Source organism: Simochromis diagramma, unplaced genomic scaffold, assembly GCF_900408965.1.
Source record: "Simochromis diagramma unplaced genomic scaffold, fSimDia1.1 OVJJ01000291.1, whole genome shotgun sequence".
NCBI lineage: Eukaryota > Metazoa > Chordata > Actinopteri > Cichliformes > Cichlidae > Simochromis > Simochromis diagramma.
In genome coordinates this window covers 102,353-129,303 of record NW_024386805.1, presented here as the reverse complement: position 1 = coordinate 129,303, position 26,951 = coordinate 102,353, and the positions used below count along the sequence as shown (strand labels likewise).

General features: G+C 39.3%; 1 protein-coding gene and 1 long non-coding RNA gene across 5 annotated transcripts in view; both read right to left on the bottom strand.

The window, feature by feature from the left end:
• Positions 1-1,462: 1,462 nt before the first annotated feature.
• On the bottom strand, positions 1,463-7,706 carry LOC120730604. 4 transcript variants are annotated; one of them, XR_005695154.1, is made up of 4 exons: positions 7,604-7,706; positions 3,201-4,495; positions 2,523-2,624; positions 1,463-2,337 (listed from the first exon to the last, which is right to left on the bottom strand). XR_005695154.1 is itself a non-coding variant. In XM_040027025.1 (3 exons), the coding sequence occupies exons 1-3, from the start codon at positions 3,366-3,368 to the stop codon at positions 2,032-2,034; spliced, it is 576 nt and encodes a 191-aa protein (XP_039882959.1). In that variant the 5' UTR covers positions 3,369-4,574; the 3' UTR covers positions 1,463-2,031. The 4 variants fall into 4 exon arrangements, 1 of the variants encoding a protein (XP_039882959.1); XR_005695156.1 differs by lacking the exon at positions 7,604-7,706 and having other exon boundaries at positions 2,530-2,624; positions 3,201-4,592; XM_040027025.1 differs by lacking the exon at positions 7,604-7,706 and having other exon boundaries at positions 3,201-4,574.
• Positions 7,707-22,587: 14,881 nt separating this feature from the next.
• LOC120730609 overlaps positions 22,588-26,951 on the bottom strand; it is a 9,755-nt gene continuing 5,391 nt past the window's right edge. Inside the window, exons 2-3 of the long non-coding RNA XR_005695159.1 lie at positions 23,890-23,895; positions 22,588-22,599 (exon numbers count right to left, since the gene is read on the bottom strand). This is a non-coding gene — a long non-coding RNA (uncharacterized LOC120730609). The remainder of the gene's footprint in view (positions 22,600-23,889; positions 23,896-26,951) is intronic.

Here is a 26,951-nt window from a genome sequence, read left to right as displayed (position 1 = left end):
TGCATAGTTTTACAAGTAAAATTAAAAGTTGCTCAATGATAAGTTATTGTAGTAACAACTAAGTCCATGGTCATTATTTGTTAATAGTAGCTTAAAGCTTCTGCACCAATCATGGAGCACCAGGTTTAGAGCATGTGGATCTACAAAAGTAAGTCCCAGTAAGATGGGCTGAGCCTTACATACTAGAAGAAACATGTCATTCCCAGCAGATGAAGCGCCCTTTAAAGCAGGATCTCACTTTAAACCTAAAGAACTTGCTATGAGCATGCAGTGCATTCATGGTTATTATTCATACGATTGTGGGGAGCTAATAAAGTGCAACTATCACATTACATTTTATTATTAAATTGTTGTTAACAATCCCTTCACTTCTGCTTATCTAATTCATGGTTGCAGGATGGCTGACAGCTTCCATTAGGCAGGAGGTAATGTCCATTCTGGCCACAGTGCAACCCACAATGTGTAACTGACACTATTATATTGCATTATGTCACATTGTTACATCTTTTTAATAAATGATGACAGTCAGCTGAATTTGCTGCCCCCTTGGTGGAGGACATCAGGATCAGCAGCTGCTGCTCCATCACAAACACCACAGAAGAAGAACAACACTGGATCAGATTATCTGGACGTGTTTGACAGGGACAGTGTCCATTTTCATGGACATCAGGACAAAGACAGACGATGGAAACCTGCCAGATTTGAGCTAAACTGCTCGTTTCCACACTGTAAAAACTGTGACTAGAGGTTACTTAAAAAAGTTATGGCAACAAAGTGACACTTGAAATAATTAAGTAGATTTTAATTTCAAAAGATTTATGTAAAATGTAGAGAAAATGTTAATTAAATTCAAATAGAAAACAAAAGTAGATATTAATAGAATTAAACTGTAAATATGTGTTGGATTTAGGGTCAAAATCTCAAACTGAAGGTTGAAATTGCCCAACTTTACCAAAAAAAATAATTGATATGAAATAAGTCTCTGAGAAAAATTACTTTGAATTTACTAACTATCTGGCAAAGGTTTAGTAAAAACTTCCTAAAATATCCATTACAAAGAAATGAAATCTTCTTGTTTTTTCATTAAAACTCAAATTGGATTCAATAATTTTCCAAATAAACCTTAAAAATAATGACTGAATAATAAGAGAAAATGAAATGAATTTTACTTATTTTCTGAGTAAAATGAATCAATTTCACAAAGAAAACATCAAAACAGTAATTTGTTTTATTGTGGAAAATAAAACACAGTAATTTATAATATAACATTTTTCTGCTCGTATACACTGAATTCTCATCAACAATCTCCTGATCTCCTAAATACATTCCTCTGCTGTAAATTTGTTTTAGTGTCATAAACAGTTTATCACACAGCTTTGTGTACAGAGCAACAGCAACATAAAGCATGAATGTAAACCAGTTTTGTAAAAAAGAAATGAATCTTTAGACTGTAATATCAACATGAACCTGAAATTTGAATATCCTTTACCGTTTCCTTTATCTCTGTTACTTATTTATGATTGACTAACAAAAACTTTAGTTAGTCAATCTTTTGTTAAATTGAATCACTCAATATAACTGTAGAACAAAGGTTTTTCACTCATGTACATGGAATATCAATAATGTAAATCAACCTTTTATCCCAATTTGGATGTTTAACCTGAGAAAATCTAAGACACATGTAAGAGGAAGTAACATTTCTACAGCTACAGGACTGCACTTCTGTTAAATTTTAAAGTTGTTTTAAACTAATGTTTTATAGTAACATACACTATAAACAAAGAAAAGCTTCACTAGTGATTCCTCCAATTTGCTGCCTTTCAAACAGAATATTCCTAAGAAACTTGTAGGTAATAAAAAACAAAATTAAAATGAAGAGCGCAAATACAGCCTGACACATTGCAGGTCATTTGGGTAAGATATGAATAAGATGAAATTAACTTGAAAACTGAAAAGATAGCTGCATCTAACAAAGACAAACCAAAGGTTTTCAGTGAGCTTACTTCCCTTTCATTCTTTCAGAGTCCTCGTTTAAGCCAATAACTTGTTCTTGAGGCTGTTCACTTTTGGTGAGAGCTTAGCACAATCCAGTTCAAGGAAAAGTTTCTGGAATACTTCCAAGGTGTATTTTAGCTCTTTGGGATAGGCAAGATCGACTGCATATGTCAATCCAACCAGCATTGCGCATGCTCTTGGAAAATTGCCCAGAGCAGGCATAACTCTCACACCCTCCAGCACAATGCCAATGTCATCCTCCTCAGATCCAACAGCCTTGATTTTGTAGATTTTCATCCTCTGTTCAGAAAGATCTTGTGACACACCATCCTCATCAGCATCCTGAAACAACAAACACATGGGTTTTCTGACTGTAGTTGCACACATGAAATATTTCCTGGACACATCCTGTAGCTGAATGACAAATAAAACATGATAATGCCTCAAATTATTTGAAACTTGACAAACACATACACAAACACATATGAATAACAAAAACAGAATAATGTTTCTACTTCAACACTTACACTGTACTCTTTGATCAGTTGATCAATGGACTCCCCAAGGTACACCATCAAGCACTGAATAACCAGATTTCTGGTTATGTTATTGCTAGGATTGCTTGGTGACTGAAAATGAGCAAGAATTCCAAAAATTACCATCAGATAAGTGACCATTTATTAAGACAAAACTGTGAGAATTGGCAGTATTAAAAAAAAACTGTTAAATATCAAATTATCATCACATGGAGCATTATGTGCGATAATTAGCTGATGTTAATGCACATGCCTGGGTGCTGACAGTCAACACAAAGGTATTGTCAACATGCTTGTAAGCTTCAATCTTTAAATGTGTCGTTTTAGTAAATTACATTAATTTAGTCATTTAGTTTTTTTATCTAATTTAGTTTATGTTCGTCAGAAAGGGTTTTTCCTTCTTGGGACAAAACAAAAACCCAGCAATACCTGTACTTGTGTTTTTTTGTTTGTTTTTTGTTTGTTTTTTTACTAAGAATAGACATGTATTTAAAATACAATTAAAACATGAAACCCATAATTGTGTTAATTATATCAGTGACGTCCTGGCGTCCTCTTGCACTGACAAAAACATGCAAACAAATTAGTGGAGCTGTGCACCATGCAAATGAAATTTGACAAAAAAATTCTTTAAATAAAATTCCAAGCTGAAATGTCTGTGGAAAATACCTTGGCTATGATAGCCTGCAACTTCAATCCCATGGCTCCCCCCTTGGAATGGAAAAGGGCCAACAGTTTGGGAGTGTACTCATCCAGCATGGACATGAATTTGGGTTCAAGGTGTACCAGGGTGATCCTGTAGAACTCATCCTGCAGCTGAACGACAAAAAAAAACATGATGCAGCCTCAAATTATTTGAAGTTTGAAAGATTACATTAAAAAAAACCAAAAGCCCACCCAAAATGAATTTGGAACTCACATGAGATGCTTCAAACAATGCTGGCCATCTGGCTTTGATGTCTTCAATGCTGGGGGACAGGTTGACAATTTCATGTCGTCTATGTGCAAATGTTTTAGCCATTTTTTCTTTTATCACTTTGTTGTTGTCTCTTTTCTTGACTTCAGTAAGCAACTGAATTCTCTCTTCTTCTTGACTGTCCTCATCTTCACCTGCTGGATATGGCGGAAGGTAATTTACCTCTGCTTTCCGAGGCTTTTTCACTTTATTTGCAGACTTCTGGTCACCTGGACTCTTGTGTTTCATGGCATTGCATGTCAACTCAGGAACACCAAACCCTCTAAGTTTTGTACGATAATTGGCCATCTTGTATTTGATGCTTTGTTGCCAACCATAATAACCTGAGAAAGAGCCAGGTTCCTTGAGACAAGGGTATTTTGTCACAAGTGCCTCAGCAACATAACTAACCTGTGCACTTGAAGGATAGGCCGTAAATGTAAATATAGTTTCAGCCAACTTCTCAAGAATATCAGTCTTTACTTTGGAGGTGGGCAGAAGATTTCCATTCTTTTTATACTCCTCAGTGGCTCTTTCCAGGTACATCTCAGTTTCATATGCAAACTGTGGAATGGGAAACTGTTTCGGCCAGGGCTCACAACGTTCTGTGGTCTTCTGCCTTTTGAGAATAATGGTGTCCTGAGAAGAAGTAGTTGCAGCAGAGTCTGCATTGGATACAACTGACTCAGCATATGAGGAGTCATAGTCAGACAGTTGGCCAGAGGGGCTGCCAAAACTGTCATCAACCGGAGTCAAGCTTATCATGACCGGGGTGATGCCAACAACCTTCACAGTGTCTTTGTCTTTTATCTGGTCAGCTCTGTGAAGAGTGAAGTAGTCCTGGAATTCTGGGTCAAAATACTGAAGACTGAAGTCATTTGAAATCCCAAAAGTATCCTTCACAACACTCTGCAGCTCCTCCAATGTTGGTGGGATCCCTGATGGAAGAACCAACTTCTCGATTTGGTCATCAATAATTACACGAAGCTTTGCCTCCATCTTGTTCAACCTAGAATAAAATGTAAATGGGCAGAGTTAAATTTCCCTTCAATTAAATAAAATTAGTTATTACTTTTCATTTATACAATAGTTGAGATATAAAACAAAAAGCACACTTCAACACACCAAATGTTGCAAATAACAAATACTTGGGAGATGTACATGTTATCAAGTTTTTGTTGTTGTCGTTTTGTTTTTTTTTACCTATTATTCACAGCAGATGTAACGTTTCAGGGTTACCAAGGGTTTTCTTCCCACATTGTAAGAAGCCAAGGGCCACATGTCACCAAGTTTCTGCTGCTCCAAAAGACTGATCTTGCCAGTGTCCTCCAGTTGAAAAGATCTCAGATGCTCTACATACCATGCAGCAAGTAACTTCACAATGAAATATACACAATTGTCCAAAACGACTATCTGTATTATCTCAGCAAAGTCTGGTAGTCCACATGTTGAACCATTAGACAGGATCATCCCAGCAGTGTATCTTGTTCCACTGTAGGTGACAGTGGTGGCAAGCTGCACACAAGTCAGAGATGGTGATCTTGCTCTTAAATCTGCCTGTATGTCTGGATGCAGCACATCTACAGGCATTCTGGATATTTTTGTGACAAGCAGGGCAGGTTTCACCTCTTTTGATTGCATGTGGTATGCCATCATCATTTGATGCCTTGTAGAAAGGGTCAGCAACACATTTTTGAAATTGTTAGTGTGTCTCACAACTTGCTTGAAAAATCTGTGTTTTGCCTCAAAGCGCATTGTCCATACTCCAACCAATGGCCCATATTTTTCTATTACAGCAGGGTAGTGCTCCAAAAAATGGTGTTTTGGTGTGAGCCTTTGATCAGGAAAAACTGCCAAATATCTGACACGATGTTCAGATATTTTAAATTCAAGGTAGGCAATACTTTGTGTTGTGTGAACAGGGGCAACCACTAACTCAACAATGTCCTTCAAAGTCAGAAGAAGTTGCCAAACAGGATCATCTTCAGGTACACGTAAACCAACAAGGAGAGGCAACAAACGTATTAGGGCCCAGTTTTCATGAGCATTTCCTCCTACAGTTTTGCGACCAGCAAAATTTGAAGGGATTGCTTGTGGACTGTTCAATTTGTCTGAGCCCTTATATGGAAAACATGTGATTATATTATTCAGTTCAGTCAAACTGAAGTAGTGCTTCTTCAAAAAAACTTGAAAACACAATGCTAACTCTCTTGGCACTATTCCCTCAAAAAGGTCATGAAGGACATCTGGTGGGTATCCAGACACAAAGTGAAAATTATTAAGTTGATCAGTTAATGGACATGACTGCTTTAAGCCAAAATGAGGCACTAAATTTGGATTTTCTTTGACAGCTTGTACGTGTAAATCATAGTCATCCTTTTTTCGAAGTGGGAAGACCCCAGACCGTACTTCATATGTCTGATACTCTGAAGAATGTCCAAGGCAAAATCTACAAACATATGGCCCGTTAAAACTTTCAACAAGTCCACTAATTGCATGAGCACCAAGGTTATCAGCTACAACACAGTGTAGGGCGCCTTTAATATTTCTCCCTAAACATGAAATAAAAACCCCCTCCTGTTCAAGAGTGACAAGATCTTTCAAAAGTGGATCCAATACTACTTTGTATTCAAACTGTTTCACATCAACAGATTTGCAAAGTAAAGCTAGTTGTATTGATGTTAAGGCAGACTGTAATCTCAATGGCAAATTGGCCAAAACCCAATAAACTGCAGTTATTTTATGTTTTTTTCGAGAGGTTCCTAATGGGTTACACACCTCAAATTCATCAACATAAATTATTATAGAGAGTCTTGTTTCTTCTACAGCATAAAAGTCATTGTCCTTAAAACACGTACCATCAAAAATGGACTCAAAATGCCCAGTGCTACTTGAGCACCTCGAAAAGGCTTCCACTGCAATATCTTTGTTCTTCAGTACTTCTTGCAAAGTCTTTAGAACTGGTACATATTGAAAGCTCTTTTTTTGTTCAGCATCAAGAATATATTCAATAGGATCCACAAACTGGAAATGCTCCTTAAAATACTTATTTCTCTTAAAAGCTGAACCAAGTGGCCCGCCTGCTCCAAGAGCTCTGCTAATGGGATGAGAGCTGCACAACTGTTCAGCCAAGTCCTTTATGATAGTGTGGTCAACAGTGCATTTGTTAGATTTCAGTGCTGAATCAATTATATTTTTAACCGCCTCCACAGATGCTGAAGAAGAAATATAGAAGAGATCTTCAACCAAAGCATTAATGCACCTCACTGAAACATTGTAAGTGCTTTCTAACTTGAGTAGAAGTAAGCCAAGTCCTTGAAGAACAGTACAAGATGCACTTTCTGGATCAACATCACTAGAGCATTCATCACTGTTGAGTTCAGGGACATCAGAATGGTCAGTGTTCTGACTAGGATGACTTTCCAAGACTTCTTTCTTGAAATCAGTTAAGGAACAACATGTATGTCTCCTGCCTTTGTGCTTTAGAAATGTATTGTATATATTTGTGCGAAAGTCACATCCATTAAAAACGCAAAATACAGTTTCGTGTCTCTTCAAGTGATTTCCTATATGCTGAAAATAGTCCTTCTGAGTAGAGCAAAAAGAAGTGCAAGCCAAACACTTAAATGCAGTGATCACTCCAGGCCTTGGACTCTCTTCAGCGGTATGGTATCTGGACAAATGTGTGCGAAGGGCTCCTTGTGTTTTAAATGTGCAAGGACAACTGCCATACAGACATGGCTGGTGCTGTCCACGACCAAATGTTGCGTGTTGTAATCTGTAATGACGTAGAAGATTCCCCTTTGTAGTAGAAAAAGATTTGCATATCTTACACTGCCATCCCATTTGCCAGGTCCTAAAGTGATGGAAAAATATATATCTAAGAATCTAAATAGTTTTTCATGACAAATGTAAGAGCATGGGTATCTATACACATTTGATGTTGAGATTATAGAGAAGAAGAAAAAAATCCTACAAATAATAAGCAATTATTTTCTACTTATTGTTTTTACAAAAACAAATAAGTTAGATTAAGTGGGGTCAACTTGGTAATTTCATGCCGCTTCAATTTCAAAACCATTAGTTTAATTTAATATAACATGTTATCACAACTTACTTTATAATGCACAGTCTACATGCTGATCAGGTGAATTTAAGTTGAGGGATCTTCCATTACCTGAAAGGAAAGCAACATTATCATTAATCTCAGCCAAACCGATTTACTCACGAACAAATAAAACACTGAAAAAAGCCCAACAATAACATTTTTAGGTTGTCTAAGTGACTTATACATTACGTTTAAACTGAGTAGCGAAACCCCGCGGTGATCTGAAAATGATGTGCCGGGAGTTGTGCCGTTCTCAGTGGCTTCAGTGACCCTCGAGCTCCCGGCTTGCTATCGAGCTGGTGGGTAGCAGATGCTCCGAAAACGTCGAAGCACTTTTGCAAACATGCGATATCTTGATAAACCGAGCAGATATTTGATGTTTACACAGCTACTTTCGCGCCTGAAAATATGTTAAAAGTTTATTTTGTGACCCAGAAAGATTACTAAGAGTAATTTTAAAACTTAGTAGCGGCCGCCATTATTGGAAACTGGAGTTCGAAAAACTGACTGTGGCTGACAAAATCACTCACAACTGACCGCAAAACCTTTTCATGAACTTTTACACGTGGATGAAAGACGTTAAAACTCATCGGAATATACCGTTGATATTTTTTAATACGGTAAAACATGTGGTTAGTTAAAGCTGTTCAGTAACACAGTCATGAAGGCTTGGAAAGTGACCTTGTGCTAAGCAGTCCACTAACTGCCATTTGTGTAAAAATAGGATACTATCATTACAGTGATGATTATTAATAAAATTTCGACGTATCATACTGTTTAAAACCTTTACTCAAAACCGATATACGTTATTGTTTAAACCGTGTCTTATATTTGAACAAATTAAGAAGTCTTACCTCTGACAAAATGGAGACGTCCACTCATGAAGCGCGTGTGTCCTGAAAGTGGCCCAAAGGATTATGGGCGGAAGTGTACAATGATTAAAATGAAAATGCTTTCATCAGTTAAATCTATTAGATTTCTTAAATTTTTTTAGTACTCAAACATTTTTTTTTAAATCTACTCAACAAACCATTGCTGAATTTACCCCAAACAAAACTGTGTAAATTTAAATAACTGAACATCTCAAAATTGTTGAATTTTGCTTAGATTTGATTAAAACTACTCATACACGTTTTTACTGAGTAATAATTACTATTACTCTCCTATTAGATTTTAATTAACCCCAATCACAGTTTTTACAGTGCATGTGTAGTCCCTGGGAGGTCACATGACCAACAAAGACACACAAGCTGTGTCCCAAAACGTCGGCTGCATCCTCCGGAGGCCGCATTTGAAGGCCGATGACGTCACAGCCAGGCGACGAAGGCTGTCCCGATTCCTCGACTCCTTCAAATGCGGCCTTCATTCCCCCGAGTTTGAAGGATGGGTCGGGTGTGTCCTTCGTGGCCCACCATATCCCAGAATTCATAGCGCGGCCCAGCCAAATTTCAGCTGCCAACAATGGCGGCCGCTACTAAGTTTTAAAATTTAACGAGGGAGTACTACTTACTTACAATGAATTCCTTACACTATATCATTTTCCCGTCAGTGTTGGGGAATTCTCAATGGTGCTTGGTGCCATACCCTCAGGGACTTTAATGTTATATAAAAACACTGACAGCTCAATATCTGCCTCAGTCACTCTCCCTGATCCAGCTGAGTCAGCAGTGGGAAAAATCTGCTTTTCACAGGAACTTGGTAACAGCAATAAGAGAATACGTAGTTTATTCCAAGAAGATATCATGTCTCTCCCATATATAGAATATCTTACTGGAACCGACATGTTCCAGATATCACCTGGAAGACAGTCTGGATGATCCCATAAATATCTAATTGGGAACAAGGTGAAGGAAATCTCATATAAAATTCTTCATAAATGTGACCCAGCCAGTCACTATATGGTAACATTTAAAAGAGACATAAATACTAATTGAACTTTCTGTGGGGATCATCCAGAAACTGTGGCACATCTCTTTTGGTTCCTCTACACAGAGATTCTGGAAGAATTTAGCAGTTTTGTTATTGTCCATATTTTAAGGGAGTTTTCTTTACGATGGAAAATGTTTTATTCTTTTTCTTTAAGTTCCCCAGGAAGAATGATAAATGTTTTTTTTATAAAATATTTGTTAATACTTTTAGCTATTTTATATCCATGAATGTAAGTTTATTAATAAAACACCATATTTCTGCCTTTTTATAAGGATATGAATTGTACATACAATCAATTTCAGACTCAACCAACAAAAAGCCTCTCAGAACAATATTTATATGTTGATTTTTTTCGCCTACTCATATCATAATTTTTTTACTCCTGGTTCTGTATGTTCATGTTCTGTTCTTTTGTAAACTTCATCTGTTTGTATGTTGTATGCTCATTGTGTTTCAATAAAGTTCGATTTAAAAAAAGGTACGTTCTAAACGAAGCTTCAGACGTCACTGATCACGTGACTCTGGCCAAACGAATCAAGCCTCGACACGGTGCCTCTGAAGCAGCGCGTTGATCTTTCTGACACACGCACCGGAGCGTCAGCTTCAAGCGGACCATCACTACCTCTCACATCTAAAGGTGTCAAGGTAACTTTGAACTGAGTTCAGTCAATCTGGAGTTTTTCCAAGTTTTCTGTTGCTCTCTGTGAGAGAAGAGCGTTAAAGGCGGGGCTCTCCAGAGTCCAGCAAAACAGGAAACCACAGCTGGGTGTGTGTAAGTGTGCAAACCAATAGAATGCATCGTGGTGGGGGGGGGCATCACGGGCATCACGGGCAAGAAAAAAATAAAAGAATCGGTCGTACCCATGCTTCCCCGACGTCATGCCAGCGCATATTGGGAAATTCGTAGGCACCGATCGGTTTTCTATCAGCCATTTGCTGGGAGTAAGGGCGCCCTCCGTTTGCGAGGTGCGCCTGCTGCTGGCGGCACAGGGAGGAGAGGGCGGGGCGGCGGGGAGTCTCTGGCTGGCTGGAGCGGCATCTAATAACCAACTCGCAAAACAAAATAAAAACAACAAACAGATATTATGATACAGACTTATAATCTGCACCGATGTTTTTTCTAAATTCTATAAAGTGAGCGCGAGAGCCCTCGGTGCGCCTGCGCGCTGCTGAAGTCAAAGTAAACTTTATTGTCATCTCCGCTACAGACAGTCCAGCATATAGAGAGACGAGACGACGAGGCTGCAGTTACAGCGGTGCAAGTAAACAAACAATAAATATAAGAAGAGTAAGAAAATAAATCTACACTTTAGGACTCGGGGTAAAGGATCAATAACAATTTAAATTTATAATTTACAGTTTGATGATTTAAAGTCTCACACAACCCGTCAAAAGGGGCGGGGCCGGCTGCTTCCAAGTAGAGCACATTTCATTTATAATGATGTAAATCCAAGCCCATCATGGATTCATGATCTGAATCCTGGGTTGTGTGAAATCCCAGAAATCAACCTTAGACAAAGTGAATCTGTGAACTAAGGTGTAGGGCTGTGCAGAGGTTTAAAGGGGCGGGTGCTCAAAGTTAAAAAGGGGCACATTGAACCAGGCTGAATAACAACAACACACTTTCATCAAGAATCTAATATGGGCAACAAGGCAAAGCAAACGTAGCCGATGCTTTACCTGATGGGTACAATGTTGCTGTTGAGGGGTTGCTGTGGATAGTGCTGGAGGGCAGGCAGGGCTGGACTGGGACAAAAAATCGGCCCGGGCATTTTGACTGGAGACCGGCCCACCAAAAATGTGACGTCATTCATGGATAAAACCGCAAAGGATTCTGGGAACTTTTGGCAAGCGGTACTAGCGCATGCAGGCTTTCAATTGAACTCAGTTACACAGCGATAAAAAGAAACACAAAAAATGGCAAGAAGCTGCTCTATTATTAACTGCAATAGCCGATGTTGTGCCAAAAAGTGATTGTCTGCCAAAAACTGATTTATTTGCAAAGAAACTGATTGCTCATTGTGTGGATGCCCTCAATGGGCATCCACACTATTGAGTTCCTGTTTCTCTTTATTAAGTGTGCCTATGCCAAAAGGCACACTTATTACTATTGCTCGGATTTATTATTCTTATTATTATTATTATTATTATTATTATTATTTTCCTTTTTCAGCCTGAAATTTTCGCGCGTAACTCATCCCACAGTTTTGACACAAGCTTCATATATGTTATATCATTTTGTGCGGCTGGATCAGGAATGGTGTGCTATGACTTTTGGTGTTTATTACTTCTATAGTTTTTTAAATATGAATATTTTAATGCAAGTTTTTGCCCATTGGAATGAATGGGGAGGAAAATGAAACTTAAGGGAAACTTGATTTGTGGTGTGCTGGCTCACTCTAGTGGTATGTCGGGAGTATTTGGATTACCGTAATGACGACAATATCAACGGCGCGCACAGCGTCGGTGCTTTCAGGAACCATTGGAATTCTTAAGGTTGCGCGAAGCATTGAATAGTTACGGTAACGGCAAGGGTGTATGCTTGGTGCAAACTCCATATCCCAGAGTCAAACAATGGCGGCTGCCACTTCATTTAATATATTCCTCTTATTCGTGTTTCTAGGTCACAAAGTAAACTTTTAAGATATTTTCAGGTGAGAATGTAGGTGTGTAAACGTCAAATATCTGCTCGTTTTGTCAAAACATCCCATATTAGCAAGAGATGTCTCACGATGTTGCTGCTAGCCGGCTAGCTAACTGCCGGCTTGCTACCTAGCGCCGGCTAGCGACCCTTCGCTAAAAAACACCCTTTTAGTGAGGCGTCTCTCCTTTCACCCCCGATCGCTCGCCGCCGATCGACCGGTGGTGGCTAACGATAACTCATACTGCGTGCTAGCTAGCACGACGGAGTTTCTATACAGCTATGCGCACTGTTACTTGTAGTATCAGGTAAATGTTAAACGGTAGGAACGTTTCTGCTGGGTTGTTGTTGTGGGGGGGATGAAAAATAATAAAGGACACTCATTGGAGTAATGGCGCGTCTCGTTTTTCTGTGAGTTATGCCTCCAGTCAAATAACATCCATAACCTCAAATAACGGAACATGGTGTCAGAAGACAACTGGAAACGTTAGTTGGGCATAAGTGGAAGGTTTCAGCGTCGGTGCCAGGTTAAAGGTCGGCCAGAGAGGAGCTGCGCGAAAAGAGACGTGGCGTCATGAGTCAGTTTCAAGTCAGCCCGCCGGAGAAGTTCACTTTTAGGTCCGACGACTGGACCAAATGGATAAAGCGTTTTGACAGATTTCGCATCGCGGAAATCTGGATTGGAGATGCAAGCGGACGAAAATCAAGTGAACGCCCTTATCTACACTATGGGCGAGGAGGCAGAGGAAATATTGGTATGAGTCGAGCGATTATGAGACCGTTAAAAGGAGGTTGGATGCTCACTTCGTAGCCGGAAGAAACATCATATTTGAGCGAGCGAAGTTTAACCAGCCAACAAGAGACGGGTGAGTCAGTTGAAAACTTCCATACTGCACTGCATTGTCTGGCAGAACATTGTGGATACGGGACTTTGCATGATGAAATGGTGCGAGACAGATTTGTCGTGGGTCTGAAAGACAAACGATTGTCAGAACAGCTACAAATGGATCCAGAACTAACGCTAGAGAAAGCGCTTAACAGAGCCCGACAAAGTGAGCTTGTAAAGAAGCAACAAGAGATGCTAAGCACTAACTTTAAAATGGATATTGCCAGAGTTGGAGTGGTGTTTGCCCCAGCATCTGAATAAACTGCACGGTCCGAGCCACAAATTGAACGCCTGGTTGAATTGAACTACCTGGGGCCAGGTAGGGCATTAACAGGGAGAGGGGGACACAAAGATATACTTTTCTTTCTTACTCTCATATAAAATATTTAGCTTTTATTAAATAGTTATCTGAATCTTACAACCAAAGTTTGTAAAATAATACACAAGATTGGCTGTAGACCATTGTTAATCATCAGAACACTGTGTAAAAATAACAAAAAACAAAAAGTGAATGCAAAAGTGCATAAATATTTATTTTACGTGTTTGATGTGTGTGGCAGGGCGTGGTCTGCAGTGCCGCTGCAGGGGAGGTGGACCCACCTCAGCGGCATCTGCAATCACGCCTCTCAGGTGTAAAGTCTGTGCTCTCTCTGCTTTTTGTTTTTTTGTATGTGTCGGGCTGTGAGATGAAAAGCTACAGCCAGCTGTTTGGGTACAGCAACTATGTGTGAAAAGTGGTCCATAACGTAATGCTTCAAAGCGTGTTCATGCAAACATTGTCGGGTCTGCTTATGAACCTCTGCGCACAGCGTCTACAAATCGGGGCTGTACGAAGTCACCTCATCTTTACACAAAACTGTAAGCTGTCATCTGTGAGGCGCGAGCGGTGTTTGGTTTTATCATAGTTCATGGTGGAGAATGGCTGCTCTGCTGAGTTTTGCTCTCTGTAGCCGCTTGAATGGCAAACTACACTGATTAGCGGCGGCATAGGCACACTTAAAATTTCTTCAGAAATTTTCGCTTTCTAGTTGTGTGGATGCCCCAAAGGGCATCCACACTATTGAGATCCTGTTTCTCTTTATTCTTTATTCCACTATTTACTAGTTGCTTCCGTACACTTTTTGGCACTCAACTACTCCCTCAGTTTTCAGCCGATTTTCTCCGTTCAAACTCTAAACTGTTCTGCTCTTTCTGCTAATGCGGGCTATGACTTTTGGTGTTTATTACTATTATACTTTTTAAAATATTACACTTTTTTCCTTTAATTTGTCCCATTGAAATGAATGGAAAACTTCCACAATTCTGCTAAAACTTTCTTGTCTTTGAAACTTAACTACTTCCTCATACTTTCACCTAGAAACTCCATTCAAACTTTAAAACGTTCTCAAATGATTGGGCTATTCCTGTGTGATTCAGCTTTTTCAGATCTTCTACCGTTTTCATCTTATCTCTCTTTAAGTCTTCAGTTTCAAAATTGTGATTTTTCAGAAAATACATGCGTTGCTATGGTTGCTATGCAATTAACTCAGAGGGGACAGTGAAACTGGTTGAATTTTCTCTTCATGTCCAAACAACTTCTTGCTACTCGCTCAATTTCCACTCAAGCCCCACAAATTATACATCAAAACGAAGGTATTTTTGCTGGCTTTCAGAAAATGTCACTATCATTGTTGTGGGATTTATAGAATTTTGGCAAATCTCCTCAGATCAACACATGGTCAGAAAACTCTCCATATAAAGTCAATGGAGAGTTTGTTCAAAATCACCGCTGGATTTCTCTAATGAGAGGCATCTTCAAATTGTCATATCTCCTTAACGAAGCGAAGTCAAGACATATGGCTTGTCCCGATATATCTTCAGACACTCCTGATGCTCACAATTCAAGAATTATTTTCTCACCTATTACCGTTCTGAGATGAGTTAGACTTGTTTGAGGGTAGGAAATTTGTCCCTTGCTCAGATTTCATCAGATTTCAAATTCTGGAAATGAGGCACTTTTTTCTCTCATCATATCTTTTTGGTGGATTTCCACAGAGCTCTGAAAATTTCCATGACTGTTCACCAAAGCCTGCTGTTTCTTATGGTGAAAGAATGATTTTGATGCTCCATATAGATTTAGAGTTACCAAAGGTTGTTTGAGAGCAAGTCAAGGCAGTTTTTGCTTCGCCTCTACTCAGTTACAGTGTATTACAAGTCATATATCTTTACTAATTTATATTTTATCTCTGAATTATGAAGACCTGAAGATTCCCCCATCTCTTCTGAACAAAACGATGTCTGAATGATCGTTCTAGCCTCTACGGTTAGGAAATTATGGCCATTTGTTCGAGGGGAATCCTGAATGTCAGAAATACACTGAAGAAAACTCACACCTCTCTCTGTGTCTGTGTGTGTAAGGGCTGACTACAGCAGGTGCAGCTAATTTAACTGACCTACATATACCAAGCCCAGACTCTCCACAGCTCCTGTTCCCTTTACTGTCTGTGTATGTGTGTCTGTGTATCAATATTTCTCCTATGTTTAAGTATTACTCCTCAATCATAGTATTTCTGCTAAAGCAAAGTACTTCTACTACATCTTAGTACTTCTGCTAAATCATAGTATTTCTGCTAAATCATAGTATTTTTGCAAAATCATGGTATTTGTGCAAAATCATGGTTTTGGGGCCAAATCATAATATTTCTGTTATGTTATAGTATCACTACTAAGTGGAGGAATTTGTGTTATGTTATAGTATATGTGCTGAATATAGTATATGTGCCAAATCATAGTATTTATCCCAAATCATATTATTTATGCCAAATTACAGTATTTCTGCTAAAACGCAGAAATAGTACCTTTTAGCAGGAATTTCTACCAAAAGATAGTACTTCTGCTAAATCAGAGTGTTTCTGCCAAATCGGAGTATTTCTTCTAAATCATAGTATTTCAATCAAATCTCAGTAGTTGTTGTTAAAACGCAGTATTATTGCCAAATCATAGTATTTGTACCCAATCATAGTATTTCTGCTAAATCATAGCATTTGTGCCAAATCATGGTATTTGTGCAAAAACATAGTATGTCTGCAAAACCATAGTATATCTCTTATGTTATAGTATTACTACTAAGGCATAGTATTTCTGCCAAATCATAGTATTTGTACTAAATCATAGTACTTGTGCCAAATCATAGTATTTGTTGCACATCATAGTATTGGAACCAAAACATAGTATTTGTCCCAAAGCATCGTATTTGTATGCAGTAATAGTACTTCTTCTAAATCATAGTATTTAAATCAAATCTCAGTAGTTGTGTTAAAATGCAGTATTATTGCCAAATCATAGTATTTGTACCCAATCATAGTATTTTTGCCAAATCGTGGTATTTGTGCCCAATTAATAATTCTGTTATGTTATAGTGTATCTGCGGAATATAGTATGTGTGCCAAATCATAGTATTTATACCAAATCACAGTATTTGTGCTAAAACATAGTATTTCTGCCATATTGTGGTATTTGTGCAAGAACATTGAACTGTTATGTTATAGTATTACTACTAAGTCATAGTATTTCTGCGTTGTTATAGTATTTGTGCTAAAATGTAGTATCTCTGCCAAGTCATAGAATTACTGCAATTTCATAGTTTTTCTTAGGAAATCTGTTATGTTAAAGTATTACTACTAAGTCATAGTATTTCTGCCAAATCATAGTATTTGTGTGAATTTTTATAATGTAATATCACTGTGTTATTTAGTGGCTAAGTAGGAGCTGTTTACAGTGTAAATAGGTCATCTCTTGTGTTGGAGTGCCCTCTTGTGGTGCCTTTTGGGTAGTGCCTTAGTAAACGTGAACCCTGTAAGAAGTGGTATCAGACTGATTTGTAGTGGAGGAATTTGTTGCCAGTTTTCTTAATCTTTAATCTGTATGCATGTTGTAATGCATACCCTGTTCTTACAGTTTTTTCTGATTGCTTAAGCACATTTTTTGTAACTATTGGCTAATTTTGCAAAACTCTTCACACAAATAAGAAAACCTGTCACCCAATAATCAAAACATCGTAGTTCTCTTGCAAAAGCAAACACAGTTAGATTAACTCTTCACACCTTTGTAAAAATGGTGTTTCCGTATCAAACAGTACACACAAGCCATCATCTACTAAGCACACAATGCGCCAACTGCACACTGATGGTATGAATACAAAACACATCTGGCTTTTGCTTTCTCTGTGCACAAGGTAGGCTATGTCAGTTTGAGCTCATACTTCTGTCATAGATCCATAAGCATAGAGGGATCCAAACTTCAAGTACTGGTGTTTATTCAACACAATCAAAACAAACAGACAAACGGAAAGCGGGGGGCCGATGGTGAAGGCGGCCAGCGGCGGACTACAGAACAGCGAGAAGGGACCGGGCAGCAGGGGGGAAGCGCAGACAGGGGGAGCGAGGGGCGAGAAGGGGACCAAACAAAAGACAAAAAAAACAAGGGGGGAGACAGGCACAACAGGGGCAGCAGACAGGGGGCAACAAACGAGAGCAAGAGCCACAGCCCGGACAGTATTAAGCTTGGTATGAAGGGTAAAGACACAGGCAGGAGGTTACCAACCACTAACTAGCGAGACAAACCGAGTGCAAAGGTTGTAAGTAGCGGGGGTTAATGAGAACTGAAAAGAAATACAAACGTGAACTCACAAGGAAGTAGGATGACGAAAAGTTTGGACTTAGCCGCATGAAGTTTGGTTACCATTAGCTAACTGGGCCTTTCATGGTTTTCCATAAACAGCCCACATACCTGTAAAATAACAATACCCCAGTAAAAGTCCACATATATAAAGGGTCTACAATCTTTCTCACTGGTGTGTCAGCTTTAAAATCTTATTTACCTTCAAGTGTAAAACTCCAGATGGTAGTAGATTTTCCAAAGCGACAGACAAAAATGGCGGACAGTGCAGCCGATTTTTCCTTTCCAGGGGGCGGAGCTTGAGGATAAAACACGACTAACTTGTTTCTTTTCAACATGATTTGTTCTAAAAGAATGAATATTCTTAAAGAATATGTGAAAATTAAAAGACAAAAATATGTTTAGATGTGAAATTTAAATTAGTCATGCTGGATATATGAAGTAATTCTATGCAAATTCAACAACCACCCTATTGCATATTTTTCAGTGTAGTATTGGGTAAAAGTTATTGAATGGTGTTGGGATAAAGTGAGAAAATTGTGAAGGATTAAAATATTCCAAGAGCTCAAATTACTTCATCAAAACATGTTTAAGTCACATTTTATCAACACAAATTGCACAGGCTTATTGAACATGAATAAATTGTGTTAATTTAACTCAGTTGTTTAAGTTGCTGCCAAAGCAAAACATCTGTGTGCAACAAATGTCCACCATTGAATTAAGTAAATCCAACAACATATTTTTTTCAGTGTAGTTTGGACTTTATGATTTCTGTAACTGGAAAATATTATTTTGTTTAAAGACAGAAGTGACCGCATAGTTGCAACATCAAAGGGAAATATTAATTAATTAGCATCAAGTATATTTGTTGCTTAAGCGTTTGCACTATAACTTAAGTAGGATTATAACTTTTAAGGAAGGAAAGATTTCAGATATTTAGTTCACTGCTTCAGTTATTTTATATGAAATTTAAACATTTACGTTGGTCAAACATGATGCTCTAAATCAAATAAAAGTTTGAAAATAAATGATGTATTTTTAAATGCTGCAACAAATGTTCACAAAAAGTAACTATAATTAAAACCAGTTAAACAAAATCAAATGTTTGAATCATGCTTAACCAAATGCCAGGCTGGAGAGCTGAACCTAAAGTATACGTAGAAAGATTTCAACATCTGAGCAGTTTTTAATGTTTTTATCACATATAAATGTCACAGCAGTGGGTCCTGGCCCAATGCTTTGTGTTTTTGGTTTTCTTTGACTCTTGTTTTTCTTGGTTTTTGTTCTTCTTATTTATCAGGCTCTCAGTAATCTTAGTTCTCCCTCCCTCAGTGTTCATTTCAGCCTGTGTTTAGTTTCTGTTCCCGTGTCCCACGTTTCATCGTTTCATGTCGAGTCAGCCCTGTCTCTCTGTTTCCTGTGTCTCCCCAGTCAGCCCCGCCTCCCTCGGGCACTCATGTGTGATACAGAGTAATAAACCTGACTACATTTGCTACACTCTCTTTATTACCTGTTACTTTAAAATTCATACACTAATTATGTCTGCCCATCTCTCTAATGTGAAGGTCAAAGGTCAACATCCCAGTGACATAAGAATAATCCCAAAGGGGCAAAGGCAGCGGTTAATTTAGCACATTTAGCATTAAGGGTACAGCAAGGATATACTTTTACTTATTGTGGCAGGGGTGTGGTCTCTGGCCTGCTGCAGTGGAGGCTGGTGGCGGGACGTTGGACGGCACAGGTGAGGGTGATGGAGCTCATGACTCTCCCCTTTATAGTGACGGAGGAGACTGGCGTGGGGGAAGCGTGTAGTGGAGGAAGCCGAGGAGAGAGCTGGTTTCTGGCTACAAAGACGGCGTCAAACCAGAAAAGATTGCTTGTGGTCAAATAATGTGTAATAATAATGAAATAAATAGGCCATTGGGAAAAACGGGATTTTGAAATAAAGACTGACTTTGAAAAAAAGGACATTTTGGATTAAAAACGGCTGGGAATAAATAAAATGCCTCAGGAATAATCTCTGTTATTGTGAAAAATAATGATCATGAAATAATATTTCACAATAATGAGCTTTTTTTCAAAATGTGTTCAATTATTTCACAATATCATTCTCACATTACATATCTGTGTCTTATTTATTCACATAGTTATTTATTTCATCATGACTTATTTATTTATTTAATTTTGAACACTTTGGAGTTCCATATGGTTGTAGTGGGCTTGTAATGTAAATGTGGTCTGATTAAATGTGACATTAATGCTGACGCTGCATAAACCTGATAAAACAGTTCTATTAGTGGGTCTGTGTGATCAGCATCAGTGGGTGAAGGTGAGGCCTTGACTAGTAGAACGTCATGTTGGTGTTTAACAACACATGAGCCAACATCAGACTCCGAGCGCTACGATGCTAAAGATCAGAAGATCCAGTGTGACATCATCGTTACCTGGCAACAGCAGCCCTCATCTGACTTTATTGGAGGATATTTACACCAGCAACACTGTTTAGTTTGATATGACGGATTAACAACATGCGCTGTGATATCCAGTTCATCTGTAATAGATACTGGATCTAATCAGTCAGCAGATATTTGATCAGCTTATTTATAATTATACTAGAAACAAACACAACTGTGTTGGTGATTCATGCAAACTTGCATATCAGCCTTTGAAGGTTTTGTAGTATTGAGAACAAAGAGGTTGTGTTAGGGCTGAAAAGCCCGACTTGTTCTCCTCTGCAGGTCATCAAATGCACCACAGAAGTTTGTATTTGCACAGCCTGTATATGTTTGATGGCTTTATTATTCTCTGTTCAAAGACAGTAAATATGGAAAATGTCTCATGTAGTATCAGCTTCATTTAAAATGACTGCAGCAAACATTTAGAGAACATGTGCTGCTGTTTGTCCTACATTTCAACACTGAATGAACCCTGAAAACGTGATGGCAGCTGGCAGGTTGGAGTTCACATGAAATATCGGCTGTATGAAGACTGGAAATATAGATGATAAAAACATGCAGCCAAACATTTGTGGACATGGATAAACTATCTGATCCAAAAAGCAGGAAGTGACACAGCTAGAAAGTGTGTAACAGCTGAAGTCAAATGTAATGCAGAGTTGAATCTGCACTTGGATCCATCTGTGAAAAGGTCCACATGTAGGGATCACATGAGTCCTGATGTTTGTCAGTCAGCTTGATAACTCCATCTACTGTGGCTACATATACTGGGCTGGTAGCTCCACAGTGTTGGAAAGAAACTATTAAATGTGCAAAGTTTAAAATCAGAGGCTCTTCTAACACAGGAGCCATGTTGAGTTTAGATCACAGCCGACCACCGGCAGTCTGAAATGGAATGAAGCCCACTGACAGCCAGCAGGTCTAAACAGGAACGCACCCATTTGTATGTGTGGCAATGATGTGGCTGCAGCTGACACAGGATTGGTTCAAACTAAACATCAGACACATTTCACAGAGTTCACAAATAAACTCACGTTTTTATTTTTGGAGATCATCATAAAGTAGAATTTATGGTCCAGTAGAAACAGCAGGAGGTTTGAGCCCTTCTGATGGCAAGGCAAGGCAAGTTTATTTGTATAGCACAATTCAACAACAAGGTGATTCAAAGTGCTTTACAGAGACATTAGAAACAAAAACAAATAAAAAGCATGATTTAAAATTGATTAAAACAAGCAAACAAACTAACTAACTAATTAACAAACAAACAAATAAAACAGTATATAAAATCAAAACAGATCAGAACAGTAGATAAAATCAGTAGTTAAATGTAAGTTTTGAAATTTAAGCTTAAAAGTGTGGATTTGGTGCTTTATTCAAATGCAGCTGAGAACAGGTGAGTCTTCAACCTGGATTTAAATAAACTGAGTGTTTCAGCTGATCTGAGGTTTTCTGGGAGTTTGTTCCAGATATAAGGAGCATAAAAGCTGAATGCAGCTTCTCCGTGTCTGGTTCTGACTCTGGGAACTGATAAAAGACCGGATCCAGATGACCTGAGGGATCTGGAAGGTTCATACTGGGTCAGGAGGTCACTGATGTATTTTGGTCCTAAACCATTCAGAGCTTTATAGACCAGCATCAGAACTTTAAAGTCTATCCTCTGACGGACAGGCAGCCAGTGTAAAGACCTCAGAGCTGGACTGATGTCCACTTTTTTGGTCTTAGTGAGGACTCGAGCAGCAGAGTTCTGAATGAGCTGTAGTTGTCTGACTGATGTTTTAGGTAGACCTGTAAAGATGCTGTTACAGTAATCAAGCCTACTAAAGATGAATGCATGGACTAGTTTTTCCAGGTCCTGTTGAGACATCAGATCTTTTATCCTTGAAATATTCTTGAGGTGATAGTAAGCTGATTTTGTTATTGTCTTAATGTGTTTTTCTAAGTTTAGGTCTGCATCCATCACTACACCCAAAGTTTGTGGTTTTTAGATGTATAGATTGAAGTTCTCTGGTCACCTGTAATCGTTTTTCTTTGGCGCCAAAGACTATTACCTCAGTTTTGTTTTTGTTTAGCTGGAGAAAATTGTACGGGGCCTTGGTCTCCTGGTGACATTGTGATATATATTTGTGTGTCATCTGCATAGCTATGACAGTTTATTTTGTTGTTCTTTATAATCTGTGGCAGTGGGAGCATGTAAATGTTAAACAGAAGGGGTCCCAAGATGGAACCTTGGGGAACTCCACATGTGATACTTGTCTGCTCAGATGTGAAGTTACCTATTGATACAAAGTATTTCCTGTTTTCTAAGTATGTTTTGAACCAGTTTAGTACAGTTCCTGAAAGACCTGTCCAGTTCTCCAGTCGTTTGAGTAATATGTTGTGGTCAACTGTATCAAATGCTGCACTGAGATCCAGTAAAACTAAAACTGACATTTTTCCACTGTCTGTATTCAGACATATGTCATTAAACAGCAGAAACAGGATTTGGAGGAAGATGTTAATAGGTTAGAAAGAATTGTACACTGTGAATCAATGCAAGTCTTTCTAGATAGACAGATCTGTAATAATCCCTCAGGTAGGTTCCTCTGGGACAGTCACAGATAGAGACACCAACTCTGACATCCTTTGAAAGCCTGACTTTGAATCTTCATCACTCGTCATGCACACAGATGTTGATTCTACATATTCCTGGTACTGAACTCTAAATCAATATGAAGAAAATGCTCCTGCTAATCTGCATCTATGTTGATATCAAATCCTTTTGCAGCACATGGATAAATCTCTATAAATCTTTCAGTCTGATCAGAATGGGCACAGTGTTGTTATTGCAGCTCCCTGATGTTTGAAAAGCTAAATGTCCATTTTAAAGTGCTCGTGTGTAGGATTGTGTTTTCTTCCTTTGTGCAGTTCTTACAGTAAACATGTTTGAATGTTTCCTGTTCCCCTGATGCTGCTTCCTGTAGGATAAAATTGGTTTGAATAACATGTTCTTATAGGTTTCAATGAACTTCAAACTGGGATCCACTTACAAAACTGTCTCATTTTATTGGAACGATCCACATTTGCATCCATTCACGGTACATTTGACATCTGAACACGTTTGTACACATGATGAAAGGACAGATGGTGTTTGTGTGTCCTTCTTAAACTCAGTGTGGATGTTTCATCATGTAGAACGACTTAGAACAAAGTCTTTGGGAACATTTGGAGAACACGTTTAGGAAAGTAACATCCTGGTAGAACATTTTCTTAAAGCAGAGCAGAGCTGCAACATGACTGTGAGGATTCAGAAGAATAAAGTCAGAATACTTTATTATTATGAAGACTAAAGTGCACCTTAATGCTGCCGATGAACACACATGTTCTTTGTGAAAGCATGTGTGAGCACAGCTGACGTGCACCACACTGACCCCACTCGCCCCATTTCTTCATCCACTTCTTGCTCTTGTGCTTGAAATGAGACGCAGCAAAAGTCAGAGGCTCTAAAATCCACAAAAAGGGGGCTCGTTATATCAGGATACTGGCTGTGATCCATAGAAAACATGGATAATACACCACTTTATTTGAAGCATCTGTAGCACTGCCTCAGTTCTGGATGTTTCCACAGACTCCTCTGTGTGACAAAGATGATGCTGAAGAGAAGCACACACTTCACACATATAACAGAACAGTGCAGTTACACACACCTCTGCTTGACATCAGGCCTCAAACAAAGACACAAAACACTAACTTGACTCTAAACAGAAGAAACGAGCAGCTGTTTCTGTTCTGTGCTTATTTATATTTGACACACATGCTTCTCTTTGTGCAAACACACATCGCACTATAAGGGTAACCTCGCACACAATGACTGGACAGCACAGTGATGATGCTGGGAGATCCTATACGCAGCAACACAGAAACACTGAGAACTTTAAACATTGATTATATTGAGATCAGCAGCCGACCCAGTCTAGATAAAGGCGAGCAGCTGGGACCGCTGCTGCACCACAAACAGGTTTCAGTGTTTCCATGTGTGTGTGTGATGTCTTTACTTATACTGGTCAATAGACTTTAGTCAACACATCATTGAAAGGTGTTACACATGAAATAAAAACAGTGTTCGTTCCTCTGAAGCAGCTGCATTATAACCAATCTGCTCCTTTGTGGCCGTTTAAAACAGCCTTAAATAACTGTTGTTATATTTGTTGCAGCTTCTGCTCCTCTTGGACAGACGACTCTGGAAAAGACGTTTTTGAATTTCAGCTTTTAACTGGATAAATATCGGATATATAAACGTCTGCAACAAACTGATTCCAGCTTCTACCTCATGGTAGGAATGTTTTTGTGGCTCAAGATGACCTGATATCTTTCATGATGGACACATTTGACACATGTTTCACATATTATAGACCAACAAGTTCTTCATAGCAGTTTAAATACAGGAGTCACTTTTGGGCCCAGCAGATGAAACAGAGCCAATATTTCCTTCTTTGTTTAAGTGACGTGTGTCACAGATGTGACCTAGTAAAGTGTAGCTGAACATTAGTAACGTTATTAACACTCTCAGCTGGTCCTTGTTCCAGACCTGAAGATCCTCTTCTTTCATTCAGCAGCAGCTTCAGGTCTCTGATGGTCCAGGGCTTGTTGTTGGGAAACAGCCCTGCTGGGATGATGGTGTCCTCACAGAAACAGTCAGTGATGCTGTTGATCTCCATCACAGAGCACGTCCCAGTCTGCAGTCTCAGTCCTGCAGGGCCTCGCTGGCTTCCTGACTCCACCCAGTCAACAACAGGAAGTGTTTGAAGTGCAGGAACAAACTGAGGCTGTGGTCAAACAGGAGTTTTGATCTCCTCGCTCTGACTCTCACTGCGGCCCCGCTGCTGTGTCAACATGTGTTTGTGCTAAACAATGATGGAAAGTGTTATAAATGACTTGTTGGCCTCTGATCTGTCACAAACAGCTGAAACGTGTCTCTCATGAGTCACATGAAGGTTTTTGACAGAAAGGACAAAAAGTAGCTGCAGTCAGTTTGTGTCATTTTTATATTTATTCATCTGGGAGAAAAATCTGAGGGACATTAAAATGTGTTTTCAACAGAGACAAGAACATGAATATAACAGAACAGGTAAATGAACATGTTTCAAGTAAACAGCTGGACTGATCAGGTCCAAACACAGAGTGATAAACTTGTCAAACAGCTGTCATATCTTTATATATAAGCTCTTTATAAATGCTGCTCACTGCAGTCTGTTTACTAATAATGTCAAACTGTTAGAAACACAGAAACATCAGAATGGTCTTTGTTCACAGAAACCTGTCTGGGATCCTTTGTTGTTCTTTTGATGCAGAGTTACATTATAAATATAAAGAGTTATTTCAGAGTCTCATCAGTTTTCCTGCATGTCTTTATTTAACACATCAGCAGGGCTGAAGCTCTCATGTTAAACACACACTGATCTATGGACACGTTCATGTGTTTCTAACAGAACCAGGCTGTTATCAGCCTGCACTAACATTATGTCACACACACTGAATGTAACAGTGACAGTTTACATCATCACACAATCAGCTGTGATTGTTTCACTGTCATCAAACGAGTCAACAGGAAGTAGAATCAATAGAAACCAATCATTTACTGACAGCATGTCTGATGGAAATAAGTGCAGCTTATGTATGAAGTCTAACTGCACACAGTAACTGTGTTACAATAAGGACTTAACAGCGCCCTCTGCTGGAGTGTTTCAGTACTGCGTTAACTAGAATACACCACCTCCTCCTCACACCACCTGCTACAGCTCTACTCTTCTATGACTACAGTCATCCACAGCACTGATGTGAGGTCACATGGTTCATATGTAAGGAGCACAGCTGACCTCAGGTCAGTTTAATGACTGTGAGCAGCAGCTGTGTTATTGTCACTGTGACAGGGAGACACTCTCAGACAGCGCTCATGTCAGCTTGTTCTCATGCAGGAGGATCAGGAGCTCCATGTTTGTCTTTCTGTTTGAATCATGATGTGTTTGTGCCATCAGAGTCTGTCATGAGTACTCAGGGTTTCACAGCAGCTCTTCTGGATGCTGACGAGGACTCCAACCTCATGTTTCACCTCTCTGAGCTTCTGATGTCTGTGAACACTCGTGTTTCTTCTCTGGGCTCATCTGGACAAAAACACCTTTCTGTGTTTGGCTGCAGCCTCATTCTGACTGACAGGAAGTGTGTTATCCATGAGCTGCACTTCTGTGAGGAAGTTTCCTGCTGTGTTTCCTGTCTGTGGACAAACACGAGTGTTCCAGCTGAGGACTTGGTTCCTTCCACCTGTCCATACAGGACATCACGCTGTCTTTTCTCTGTAAATGCAGCTGCAGGTCCTTCCACGTGCTGCTCTGTATTTGTGCAGTTTGTAGTGTGTCCTGGGAAACGTAGCACACATGGTGTTCTTCTGCTGTTTCCTCCTTTCACTGAGTGTGAAACACTGACGCTGTGCTGTTGTTCACAGAGGGGAGCTGATTCTAGCTGCAGCTGGACTCTGTCATCTAACTGAATGTGTTGGTGCTGATCACGGGGCTCTGAGGGGGGAGCAGCAGGAGGACCTGGATGCTGACGTCAGTGTACTGTGGAAGCTCCCACAGCGTGTCTGTCATCAATATTGTGCTGTATATTGTATCTATGCAAAGATGAACAGACTGTGTGTTCACGGTCTCTGTGCTGCAGCTCTGATGTCATCATCACTCCCTCCTCCACCTCAGCAGTCCCAGCATGCTGCTGTGGTGCCCCACCCTCACTCTACACCTGAGCCACAGACACACACCC